General features: G+C 42.9%; 1 protein-coding gene across 1 annotated transcript; it reads left to right on the forward strand.

Annotated features, from left to right (window-relative positions):
* The first annotated feature begins 1,911 nt into the window (after positions 1-1,911).
* On the forward strand, positions 1,912-4,499 carry LOC126246947 (uncharacterized). Its single transcript, XM_049948481.1, has 2 exons — positions 1,912-2,089; positions 3,598-4,499. Exons 1-2 carry the CDS (start codon positions 1,912-1,914, stop codon positions 4,497-4,499), a joined length of 1,080 nt encoding a protein of 359 aa, XP_049804438.1.
* The last annotated feature ends 9,501 nt before the right edge of the window (positions 4,500-14,000 follow it).

A 14,000-nucleotide genomic window follows, 5' to 3' on the forward strand; every position in this document is an offset into this window, starting at 1 on the left:
ACTGCTTCAACAGTCTCAAATCTAGTTCCTTTCAAAGCTGACTTGACTTTAGGGAAAAGAAAAAAGTCACAGGGGGCCAAATCAGGTGAGTAGGGTGGATGATCTAAGATGGGAATGTTGTGTTTTGCCAAAAAGTCTTCACTGACAACGCACTGTGAGCTGGGGCATTGTCTTGGTGAAGGATCCATGACTTTTTTCTCCACAAATCGTTCCGTTTTCTCCGTACTCGCTCACGTAGGGTAGCCAGGACGCTAATGTAGTAATGCTGATTCACTGTTTGTCCCTCTGGTACCCAATCAATGTGCACAATCCCTTTGATGTCAAAAAAGAAAAAAACAATCATCATTGCCTTGAATTTCGATTTTGACATTCGTGCTTTTTTTTTGTCGTGGAGAACCAGGAGTTTTCCAATGCATCGACTGGCGTTTAGTTTCGGGATCGTAAGTAAAAAACCACGATTCATCGCAAGTAATAACATTTTGTAAGAAGGTGGGATCACTTTCAATGTTTTCCAGGATGTCAGAACAAATCATTCTTCGGCGTTCCTTCTGTTCAATTGTGAGACACTTTGGAACCATTTTTGAACACACTTTGTTCATGTTGAAACTTTGATGAAGAATCTGCCTAACACTTTCCTTGTCATCTCCTGTTAACTCAAACACTGCTCTGATTGTTAAACGGCGATCTTGTCGAACAAGTTTACCGATTTTTTCAATGTTTGCATCAGTTTTTGCTGACAATGGTCTGCCAGTGCGAGTGTCATCACTGGTGTCTTCGCGGCCATCTTTAAATCGTTTAAACCACTCAAACACTTGTGTTCGCGATGAACAATCATCGCCATACACTTGTTGTAACATTAAAAACGTTTCACTTGCAGATTTTCCTAGTTTGAAACAAAATTTGATGTTAACACGCTGTTCTTTCTGTACACTCAACATTTTCCGACGCACAGACAAAACGTCAACTACTTAAAACAGACGCCACGGGCAGACTGAGTGCAGGAGGCAGATGAAACTCGAGCAGTAGGCGGAGCGAGAGTCACGTGTCAGGCCACGCGACTTTCAGCCTTATTGCATTCGTTTTATTGTTTCACCAGTACTAGTCCGGTTTTTTTCTAGCCACACCTCGTATTTCCACCTTAGCCTCTATAGTTTCTTGAAATTCCGTTAGGTGGCGCCTTCAAAACGGTGTCCGTAATGGAGATGCGTTGCAAGCAGGTAGTTCTCACTGAGTTCCTTTTGACGGAAACTCGGAGCGCAAATATTCTTAGGCGCTTGCAGAATGTCTACGGAGACCTGGCAGTGAACAAAAGCGTGGTGAGCCGTTGCACGAGGCCTCTGTCATCATCGCAACAAGGTCGCGCGAACATGTCGGATCTCCCGCGTGCAGGCCGGCCGCACGCACACAGCTCTGCAACGTTGGGACGTGCGGATACCCGTATTTGAAGTGATGGACGGGACACAGTCAAATGGTTCGAATGGCTCTGAGCACTATGGGACTTAACATCTGAGGTCATCAGTCCCCTAGAACTTAGAACTACTTAAACCTAACTAACCTAAGGACAGTACAGAAACAAAGGATGACAGACTAAAGGCCGAAATACTAACGCCGCTTTCACACTATACGGTTTTGACCGTACGGCAAAAAGCCGTACGGCTGTAGGTGTGAAGAAATGTATGGCGCCTTTCACATTATACGGCGACGGCAAAATGCCGCTGCCGTGCCGTGCTGCAGCCGTGTCTTGCCACTACAACAGACGGTCGCCGTACGGCAAGTTCGACAACAGTGGCCTACGTGACTAAGTGCATGCTTTCACACTGGACGGTTTTGAGCCGTACGGCGTCGACTAGTTCGTTGTAGTGTCGTTTTATTCATTTGTGTTTATTCTTGTTTACTGAAAAGTGTAGAAGAATGGATGAAATTGATACTGAACTTTTGATAACCTTGGTGGAAGTAAGACCTGTTCTGTGGGACAAAACTCTAGATGCGTATAGAGATCGTATTGCTACAAAGAATGCTTGGCGGGAAGTTTGCGTAGCACTGAAGCAAGATTTTGATGAGATGGAAGACAAAGATAAAAATGCGTTTGGTAAGTATTTATTTAATATATTAATATTACATTTAATACGTTTTAAACAGTTTTTATTTAACGTTATAAATTTTATTCTAAAAGTAAATCGTTTGTTTATAAGTAAATTACTGCTACCAGTCACGTTTTTTTTGTTTTGTTTATATTTTGCACGACGCGTTTCGGGAAATAATTCCCATCCTTAAGTGCGTTTTTCTCTAAGTTTTCATCATGTGTGGTGTCTTTTTATGTGTCAGGTCTTGCATTCTGTTTTCTTTACTGTAATTTATAAGAGAAACACGCACAAGACCTCACAAATAAAAAAACACTACACATAATGAAAACTTAGAGAAAAAAACGCACTTGAAGATCGGAATTATTTCCCGAAACGCGTCGTACAAAATATAAACAAAACGATTAAAAACGTGAGTGGTAGCAGTAATTTATTTATAAAGAAAACTATTTACTATACAGTCGCAGGCTTTCACAAACAATCTACAAAAAGGAAAAGGCTTGTTAATTTATATCTTTGACATCTGCCATGACACGCTTCCAGCATTTGTCATAAAATATTTACAAAGAGTGTTCCTTATGGCGTTGGCTGTCAGTCCTCCTCTTATGTTGGCATCTTGGGCTAAGTCTTCCAAACCAGTGAAGGATGTGGTGTCTTCAATTATAAATCCATCTCTCTGACGTACAAAATTGTGTAAAACAATGCAAGCTTTAACCATTTTTACTGCAAAATCTGGATGAACATTTAAAGGTCGGTGAAACAACCGCCACTTATTGGTGAGGATGCCAAAAGCACATTCCACATACCTCCTTGCTCTGCACAAACGGTAATTAAATACACGTTTCTCAACTGTCAAGTTTGTTCCCCCAAAAGGCCGGAGCAAATGCGTGTGTAGGCCAAATGCTGCGTCTCCCACGAAGAAGTAGGGTACTTTTGGACCTTCCGTACCAGGCAGACATTGGACGTCTGGAAATTCCAGGGAATTACTTTCTATTGACTTCCATAAACTGGACCGTCTGAACACTGAAGAGTCACAGTCTTTGCCATAACTTCCTACGTCGACATAAATGAACCTGTAGTTGGAATCCGCTACAGCCATCAGAACCACAGAAAAGTATTCTTTGTAATTGAAGTACATTGATCCGCTATTAAATGGGGCAGTAAGACGGATATGTTTTCCATCCACCGCTCCTAAGCAGTGGGGGAAATTAGCAGTACGTTCAAATCCAGCCGCTATTGATTCCCATACCTCTTTGGTCGGTCTTTGTATACATTCTTCCCGCAGTGATGACCAAATTGCTGTGCATACATCATTAACCACTTTACTTGCTGTAGAAATCCCAATTCTGTACTGGAAATGTAAGTCAGTGAAGGAACAACCGCTTGCCAGATACCTGAACAAAACGAAAAAAAATCAGTGACATTTAGTTTGCAGTGGACATTTTTTGTTACAGTTTTGCTTTTTTCTATACAAAATTAAAATGTTTTCATACAGTTTTGTTTTCTTTTGATGTAGGTATAGAAGTAATACGGAGGTGGACCAATCTACGAGACTCCTTTGTGAAGTCAAACATAAAAATTCAAGCTGCGAAAAAAAGTGGCTCAGCAGCAAAGAAAATGAAAAAGTATGTATATTCTGATCAGCTGCAGTTTCTAAAAAAGCTGTATGATGCTCGAGAGACGGAGGACAGTTTTCAATCGGAACGCACCGCCAGACTGGAAGAAGATATAGAAACGCAGGGCTCCGTCGAAAATACTGAGAATGTTTCTGGGCCATTTGATACAGCACCCACACAACAAACATCCAAAAGCGAGTGCCATACAAACAGAAAACATAGAAAACCTGATGCAATCGAAATGAAAATATTACGAGCTCTGGAAGAAGACAAACCTTGCAGCAAAATGTCATTTTTACTTAGTCTGAAGCCTCATCTGGAAAAATTTGATGAACAGGATTATCTTCAGTTTCAGATGGGAGTCCTCAAAGTTATAGAAAATATATATGAAAGGAGAAATATATTGACAGCTCAACCTCCTCCATTTACCCATTACACACCTCCCATGCCCTATAATAATAGATTTCAAGCTTATTCTTATTCACCTATGGAAAATGCTGCTCCAATATCCTCTTACCATACGCATCAGATTCGTCCTCCTCCAGCTGCACCAAACCCAACTACTTTTCTCGAACAACCATTACAGACTTCTCAAGGTCGCAGTTCTTATCAACGAATTAATAAAGTGCCACCACCATACCCTTCGCCTTCCACAAGTAGCCATGAAGGCCCACCATCAACAACGCAGTTCTACAACGTTTTTGCAGAGAGCCTGTCGCCACAAAGTGACAGTACAGTCAGTCCTGCTACAAACTCTTTGGTTTCAACTGCTGATATTGATATTGACTTTTCTACTTCATAATCTGAGCGTAATAAAAATGTAAAACACAAATAAATAAGTAAATAAACAGAACTAGTTTTTATGTATTAAATTACCTTAACGTGATAGCCAGCATTTGAACAGGTTGGATGCAATTGCGGAATTGTGTGTTTTGTCGTTGTAACACATCCTTTAGTTTTCTATGTAATTCGTCAAACGAGGTAATAGACATTCGGAAATAGTTAAAGAATTTATTTCCGTCGTTCCTCAAATCTTCAAAGAGTGTATAAAATAAACCCACTTCGTCTCTTCTCTGGTTAATGGGGTGTACCCACAAAAGACGACCTTTTCTTTTGCGGCGACGATGAAGCAACCACAAAGCAACAACTCGTTTACGGTTCATCTTGATACACACATTAAGCAAACTGAATAGACACCAACAACTGGTCACGTCAAAAAGCCGTGTAATGTGAAAGCAACACAGGCACGGCTAAAACTCGTACGGCTTTTTGCCGTACGGTCAAAACCGTATAGTGTGAAAGCGGCCTAAATGTCTTTTTCCAAAGCTGTTTCACAGAGGAAGACTGCACTGTAGTTCCTTCTCTAGACTGTCGCACAGATGACAAAATGGTAGATATCGAAATAGACGACAGAGGGATAGAGAAACAATTAAAATCGCTCAAAAGAGGGAAGGCCGCTGGACCTGATGGGATACCAGTTCTATTTTACACAGAGTACGCGAAGGAACTTGCCCCCCTTCTTGTAGCGGTGTACCGTAGGTCTCTGGAAGAGGGTAGCTTTCCAAAGGATTGGAAAAGGGGCACAGGTCATCCCCGTTTTCAAGAAGGGACGTCGAACAGATGTGCAGAACTATAGACCTATATCTCTAACGTCGATCAGTTGTAGAATTTTGGAACACGTATTATGTTCGAGTATAATGACTTTTCTGGAGACTAGAAATCTACTCTGTAGGAATCAGCATGTGTTTCGAAAAAGACGGTCGTGTGAAACCCAGCTCGCGCTATTCGTCCACGACAGAGGGCCATAGACACGGGTTCCCAGGTAGATGCTGTGTTTCTTGACTTCCGCAAGGCGTTCGATACAGGTCCCCACAGTCGTTTAATGAACAAAGTAAGAGCATATGGACTATCAGACCAATTGTGTGATTGGATTTAGGAGTTCCTAGATAACAGAACGCAGCATGTCATTCTCAATGGAGAGAAGTCTTCCGAAGTAAGTGTGATTTCAGGTGTGCCGCAGGGGAGTGTCATGGGATCGTTGCTATTGACAATATACATAAATGACCTGGTGGATGACATCGGAAGTTCACTGAGGCTTTTTGCAGATGATGCTGTGTTGTATCGAGAGGTTGTAACAATGGAAAATTGTACTGAAATGCAGGAGGATCTGCAGCGAATTGACGCATGGTGCAGGGAATGGCAATTGAATCTCAATGTAGACAAGTGTAATGTGCTGCGAATACATAGAAAGATATATCCCTTATCATTTAGGTACAAAATAGCAGGTCAGCAACTGGAAGCAGTTAATTCCATAAATTATCTGGGAGTACGCATTAGGAGTGATTTAAAATGGAATGATCATATAAAGTTGATCGTCGGTAAAGCAGATGCCAGACTGAGATTCATTGGAAGAATCCTAAGGAAATGCAATCCGAAAAATGAAGTAGGTTACAGTACACTCGTTCGCCCACTGCTTGAATACTGCTCAGCAGTGTGGGATCCGTACCAGATAGGGTTGATAGAAGAGATAGAGAAGATCCAACGGAGAGCAGCGCGCTTCGTTACAGGATCATTTAGTAATCGCGAAAGCGTTACGAAGATGATAGATAAACTCCAGTGGAAGACTCTACAGGAGAGACGTTCAGTAGCTCGGTACGGGCTTTTGTTAAAGTTTCGAGAACATACCTTCACCGAAGAGTCCAGCAGTATATTGCTCCCTCCTACGTATATGTCGCGAAGAGACCATGAGGATAAAATCAGAGAGATTAGAGCCCACACAGAAGCATACAGACACTCCTTCTTTCCACGAACAATACGAGACTGGAATAGAAGGGAGAACCGATAGAGGAACTCAGGGTATCCTCCGCCACACACCGTCAGGTGGCTTGCGGAGTATGGATGTAGATGTAGATGTAGACATCACGCACATCCATGCCCGAGGCAGGATTCGAACCTGCGACCGTAGCGGTCGCGCGGTTCCAGACTCAAGCGCCTAGAACCGCTCGGCCACATCGGCGGGCGACTTACGTCTGTTTGGCACTCCGCGGGGAGCAGTGCGTAGGTGATGGGGAGGTCGCTGATGCAGCGAGACTCTGGCTCCGACATCGATCGGTACAGTGGAATCATGCGGGCATACAGGCCTTCCCAGTAACGTGGAGTAAAGCCGTCGTACTGAATGGTGGTCATGTTGAAAAACAGGGTTTTGTAGGCAAAAGAATGGGAAATAATATGGTGTGCTGGAATCCTGAACAAAACCAACCTCCTTTCAGAAAAAACAAATTATTGCATTAGTTATTGAACGCCACTCGTGTGAATCACAGTTGGTGACGAAAAACAGCTAGGAATGAAATCTTAATTAAAACCTTATGAGTACCCTTGGTACGTGAAACACACTAGAACGCTGAGACCCGCTGACCTACTGGTCAAGTACCAGCCACTGTCGGCTAGCTGAGCACGTCCCGCTGCGGACCCTTTCACCACGGTGCGGCAGTGGGAACGGAAGCCGCCCGTCTTTGTCGACCTCGATCGGAGGATCCTCTGCGGAAATCGACAGGAGAGCTTGGAACGGCTCTGGGGCGCTGCGGCGGGCGTCGGGCGGCGCGGCTGGAGGTGTCGGAGCACTGTTTGGAAGCGGTCCAGCTCTATTCCCGGCGTGGCGCCCCGAGTTTATGTTTTGCCCGCTTTTACTGAACTGTCCGACGCGACGCACCAACAGCAGCTACCTTCCTCTTCGTTTCCTAACATCAGCCGCATAGAATCGTAAATAATCTCCAGTAGTCTGCCGTATGTCTAGAGGACTGCAGCAGCCAAATCAGACATCTTCTCATTCTAATAAGTATTGGTGTTTTTCCCATTTCCATTCGTTGTCCTAGAAGAAATGGCCAATATGCAGTGATATGAGAGATACGCTCATTTGAAGCGAAAAACTATGTACGGACTTATGTCCTATTCCGAATGGTCTGCAAGGTAGAACTCATCTAACGTATGGAATGATTGTAATTACACTTTCTCTAATTGAGCCAGCGTAGACTGAAAACTATGGACTGTGTGGATACCCAGCTGTATAGGAATGATATTCAGACTGTATGCCGCAGGATTTGTGTTGTTAGTACTGTTAGTTGTCACGATTTGCCATTAGGCAACGGTGCTATGTACCGACTTGACAGAAAATCCTTGGAAGTTCTGGTCTTACGTTAAATCGGTAAGTGGCTCGAAACAGCATATCCAGACACTCCGGGATGATGATGGCATTGAAACAGAGGACGACACGCGTAAAGCTGAAATACTAAAAATCTTTTTCCAAAGCTGTTTCACAGAGGAAGACCGCATTGCAGTTCCTTCTCTAAATCCTCGCACAAACGAAAAAATGGCTGACATCGAAATTAGTGTCCAAGGAATAGAAAAGCAACTGGAATCACTCAACAGAGGAAACTCCACTGGACCTGATGGGATACCAATTCGATTCTACACAGAGTACGCGAAAGAACTTGCCCCCCTTCTGACAACCGTGAACCGCAAGTGTCTCGAGGAACGGAAGGTTCCAAATGATTGGAAAAGAGCACAGGTTGTCCCAGTCTTCAAGAAGAGTCGTCGAGCAGATGCGCAAAACTATAGGCCTATATCTCTGACGTCGATCTGTTGTAGAATTTTAGAACATCTTTTTTGCTCGTGTATCATGTCATTTCTCGAAACCCAGAATCTACACTGTAGGAATCAACATGGATTCGGGAAACAACGATCGTGTGAGACCCAACTCGCTTTATTTTTTCATGAGACCCAGAAAAATTAGATACAGGCTCCCGGGTAGATGCCATTTTCCTTGACTTCCGGAAGGTGTTCGGTACAGTTCCGCACTGTCGCCTGATAAACAAAGTAAGAGCCTACGGAATATCAGACTAGCTGTGTGGCTGTATTGAAGAGTTTTTAGCAAAAGGAACACAGCATGTTGTTCTCAATGGAGAGACGTCTACAGACGTTAAAGTAACCTCTGGCGTGCCACAGGGGAGTGTTATGGGACCATTGCTTTTCACAATATGTATAAATGACCTAGTAGATAGCGTCGGAAGTTCCATGCGGCTTTTCGCGGATGATGCTGTAGTATACAGAGAAGTTGCAGCATTAGAAAATTGCAGCGAAATGCAGGAAGATCTGCAGCGGATAGGCACTTGGTGCAGGGAGTGGCAACTGACCCTTAACATAGACAAATGTAATGTATTGCGAATACATAGAAAGAAGGATCCTTTATTGTGTGATCATATGATAGCGGAACAAACACTGGTAGCAGTTACTTGTGTAAAATATTTCGGAGTATGCTTACGGAACGATTTGAAGTGGAATGATCATATAAAATTAATTGTTGGTAAGGCGGGTGCCAGGTTGAGATTCATTGGGAGAGTCCTTAGAAAATGTAGTCCATCAACAAAGGAGGTGGCTTACAAAACACTCGTTCGACCTATATTTGAGTATCGCTCATTAGTGTGGGATCCGTACCAGGCGGGGTTGACAGAGGAGATAGAGAAGATCCAAAGAAGAGCGGCGCGTTTCGTCACAGGTTATTTGGTAAGCGTCATAGCGTTACGGAGATGTTTAGCAAACTCAAGTGGCGGACTCTGCAAGAGAGGCGCTCTGCATCGCGGTGTAGCTTGCTGTCCAGTTTCGAGAGGGCGCGTTTCTGGATGAGGTATCGAATATATTGCTTCCCCCTACTTATACCTCCCGAGGAGATCACGAATGTAAAATTAGAGGGATTCGGGCGCGCACGGAGGCTTTCCGGCAGTCTTTCTTCCCGCGAACCATATGCGACTGGAACAGGAAAGGGAGGTAATGACAGTGGCACGTAAAGTGCCCTCAGCCACACACCGTTGGGTGGCTTGCGGAGTATAAATGTAGATGTAGATGCTGCGACAGGACGTAGAGCTGAAACACAAGCATCAGTGTGCAATACAGTTGCAGACAGTCAACATGGGCCTGAATAAGACGAGTCGGACTTTACTCGTACAGCTGCTTTATCAAAACATCACCCACAGTACTCTTCACGAGTATCGACGTGTTAAAGGAATGCGGAGAGGCCCTCTTTCCGCACTGGGCTTGAAGAACATGTTTCGGAAGTTCGTATTAACTGGCCGACGGCCGTTTGCGCCACAAATCGTTGAAGATGTTGCTATTGTCATGACTGAGAATGCTGGACGCAGTGTGCGATCATCGAGCTGTGCGCTAGCTGTGTCACGACAGCCGAACATTCCATGGTCCACCTTTCGACAAGCGGGCGAACAATCTCTAGTACGAATCCAGGCTGTCGTGAATGCATTTGGCCGTCACATTGAGCAGTGTTTGTAGCCTTGACCGTGAGTATAGTACGTAGTTTATAAATGTTACCTTGTCATCTGAAAATTAAAATATGTTTCTTTCAATGGTTTATTCGTTATTTTTTCTTTCGCACTACCTTACAAATGTATCGACAGTGTTTGACTGTCGTACGATCACTAGTTTTTAGTGGGGAAGTTTATGTGATTCTTCAATTTCTCCAGGCGTATTTTGTGACGAAATAAATCTCGGGTGAACAGCCTGGTATGAGTGTGCTTCGGACGCAATATTTCGGCAATCGACCACGTTGCCATCATCAGATGCGCTGATGTACTGAGCGGCGGTGGGGGATTGTCCTATATACATGGCGCCGGCCCACCGCCGGTCAGAACATCAGCGCATCTGATGATGGCAACGTGGTCGATTGCCGAAATATTGTGTCCTATGCACACTCATACCAGGCTGTTCACCTGAGATTTACTTCGTCAGCGGAAGTTTAATTATAACCGCCCTGTACATTTCAACTACGCTGACGCTAATCCTTGTATTGATCATGGTAGTACAATTAACTGGCCACAACTATCGCCAGACCTTACGACATTAGATTTTTGTTTATGGTACTGGATGAAATCTGTGGTGTCCAAACGAAAGGTGAACACGTGAGATGAACTGTTTGGTCGCGTCATGGATGCTGCTGCTCTCACTAGGGAACGTGCGGAGGCTCCCAGACAAGCAACACAACATGTTCTCCCAGGAGTGCACAAATGTACTGAAGTCGACGGCGGCTTATTCGAACATTTAAAAACCTTGAATGTTTGGCGCTCCGTAGTTTAAGATATTTATTAAAGGACTTCATCCAAACATCGTGATACTGCACTTGAAATGCTTATTTGCCGTACTGGTAGTCGTATGTATAGCCCATCGTCGTGGCACATTAGTATAGAGCAATGACACGCGTGACAGTTATAAATTCTTTTGAATGTCCGGCTTGGCGTACATCTATAAAACAAACGTCGTGTTAACATAGACTTGGCTATAATTGGAGTTCCATGTTTACTCTATATTGTAGTACCATTGCCACAGATACTACTACAACGCCGCGCCAACACAAGGCTGGCAGCCCGTCGTCTGCCGAGCACAGCGCACCCTAGCGGGCTGTGCAGCTCGACGGAACTGGAGTGTGCCTCGTTCACTTCTTAGCTAGATTTCAACCTAGGCAGACGCACTTTCATAATCGGTGAAACACGTATGTTGTGCGGCAGCGATGCTGAGACATTGTAGAATCTCTGACCAGAGCAGTTGCGCTCAAAGCGCAGTGCAGTACAGTTGTCTGTCGCGAGCAGTTGCGAATAGTGGTCTGTGAGTAGCAGTAGCGGAGAGCAGTCGGCGGGCGTCGGCACCGCAATGGTCGAGATACAGGATAAGGTATATTGTTAATCAGCCTCGCGCTCAACTAGCAATGTTAATTAAGTGTAATTTTCTGTAAAAATCGCCCCCAATAATAATTTTGATTTTTTGAAAGCAATTTTTTAACAAAAGTATCATTTGATTCCCTTGCATTTCCTTAAACAAAAAATTTCAGTTAACTTCAAAAAATTTAGTTATGGCGATACATCTATTGCAAGCTGTGCCGCAGAATAAGAGCAGAATTTTGACATGCAGTTTTAATAAGGTAAGAAATTTATTCTGAATTCGCACAGGGCAAACACCGACATTTCGGTTTAATTGAGTTTTGGTTATCACTGTAGTTTCATTGTCATGAGATTATCTTTCATTATTTAATGGGAACTTGTACTTGAGTCAGATAGCGAGCTTTCATTTAATTGTCTTTGCCGTTAATATTTGTGGGAGCTTACATTTAGCTCTAGGTCCATTTCATATAATTATTGTTCATTACATTTTTCTTGTGGGGAGGTTACACTTGGCGACACCCAGTCCAGGATCGTATTTCGTAGAGAATCTTTTGAAAAACAGTCAGATATCTGCTCTTATTGCTTAAATATAATTATAATTTGGCGCAACGCTTTTACTAATTTGTGACTTTCTTTCCTCAGATCATCGGCAACTCGTTGCTCTGTTGTATTTGTGTGTTGATTTTGCATTGTGCTTATTTGTTTTGTGATTAATTGTGACTATTGTGAAAATGCCGCGAAAGACTGTGAATAGTGTATCGCGAGGTATCATGAACGAAATGACCGAATTAAATAACTTCACCAATAGTACTAGTGACACGCAGTGCAATGATGACAATCCTGCGTTCACTAACAGTCAGTGCGTTCCAATCGCGAATGACGACTTTTACCTTAATGATGAACAAGAGAACTCAATTGTCTCCTCTGTTAATTTGACGACAATTGATGACGCGGGGCGTTCTGTTGGAACGAGCGCTGCCCAGCTTAACACACCCGGTTTGGAAAATTCAAATAACGTACAAACAAATTTCTCTAATGAGAATGAGCAGGATACACAAAGTACGCCGGACTTATTTAATTCCGAAATAATGTCTAACAGTGTACATCTGACTGACAAACCTTCTTGTAAATCGCAAAATAACCAAATGGTTACGGAAAGCGAAACGATTCCAGATCCACCATTAATCAGCACAGAGAATAGAAATGTTAATTTTGGCTCAGATCAAATTATGGCACTATTGCTGCAACGAATTAACCAAATTATTGAAAAACAAGACAACAATGATGTAAATCTCAAACAACTTAGTGAACAGGCTAAACAACAGAATGAAAAACAAGACAGTCTTAAAGAAGATCTCAAACGACAACTTAGTGAACAGAACAAACAGTTTAATGAAAAACAAGACAAACTTAGTGAACAGGTCAAACAACAGAACGAAAAACAAGACAAGCTAAATGAAAAATTAGACAACAATTCCAGGCAGCTTAGTGAACAGATTAGAGCCGTTGCCACGCAGTGTCATGACACTAAGGAACAGTTACGCGAAGAAATTGAGGCTGTTGCTCAGGAATTAAGGGAATTGCAAACAGCTGCAACAGAAACACTCAGAGACGAAATTAGCGGAGTCGCTAAACAATGCTCTGAAAAAGCTACACAATTACGCGACGAGTTTAAAGCAATGACGGTAGAACTTTCGCGCACAATGGATGAAAAGATTGACGCAAAATTCGAACAACAGAACACACAAATTAACGAACGTCTTAGTCTTCACATAGAAAACAGTAATACGCGTTTTCGTAAATTTATTGATGATCAAAATCAAGTAAAACGTCAAGTCATGGAAACAATCACAGCACAGAGACAGGAAGACAAACGCAAAATGTTTGCGAAGGCGAAAACATACGTAGACAACAATATTGCTACAGTGTCCGACAAAATTAATACTCTCGAACAGTCGAACACAGAATTAGGTGATGAGATTTCTGACCTAAAATCAAAAACAGATACACACACAGCAAATATTCAAACAGTGACCGATAGACTCGAACAATTAGAGCTAGCACAGGATTCCGATGTCGTCAAAGATGACGTTAGAAAACTGAACGAAACTGCACGTAAATTGCAAAACCAGATTAATGCCACTGACTCTAAAACCGATGATCAGGCAAAAATACTGACTGAAAAATATGATGAATTGGCCAGTCGTATTGATGCTATCGAAAATGCTAACGACAATAAATCAGACGATACTTCACCAGTTTCATTTAATCAAACACCTGAATTTCAAAATTTACAGCAGACAATTAATGAAATCGATTCGTCTAATAACACCTTGCGTAGAAAGTTGTCAAGTTTACAACAAGAAGTAACACAGATGAAAAATATTTCGGTTAATAACGCATCACAGCAGACGCCACTTTGCGAACATTTATCAGATTCGCGCAACGCGTGTAATTTGGGTAATCTACAAAGAGGACACGACTATGATTCCGAACAATCACAGTTCAACAGATTCTCTTACAACCATGAACCTGTTCCGTCACACAGAGACGATAATTTCGATTACAAACATTTTCTGTCAGTGAGA

This window comes from Schistocerca nitens, chromosome 1, assembly GCF_023898315.1.
Source record: "Schistocerca nitens isolate TAMUIC-IGC-003100 chromosome 1, iqSchNite1.1, whole genome shotgun sequence".
Classification (NCBI taxonomy): Eukaryota; Metazoa; Arthropoda; class Insecta; order Orthoptera; family Acrididae; genus Schistocerca; species Schistocerca nitens.

Coding starts and splice junctions, on each gene's coding strand:
- LOC126246947 (XM_049948481.1), top strand. CDS start 1,912: ATGGATGAAATTGATACTGAACTTTTGATAACCTTGGTGGAAGTAAGA. Junction 2,090..3,597: donor CAAAGATAAAAATGCGTTTG/GTAAGTATTTAT, acceptor CTTTTGATGTAG/GTATAGAAGTAATACGGAGG.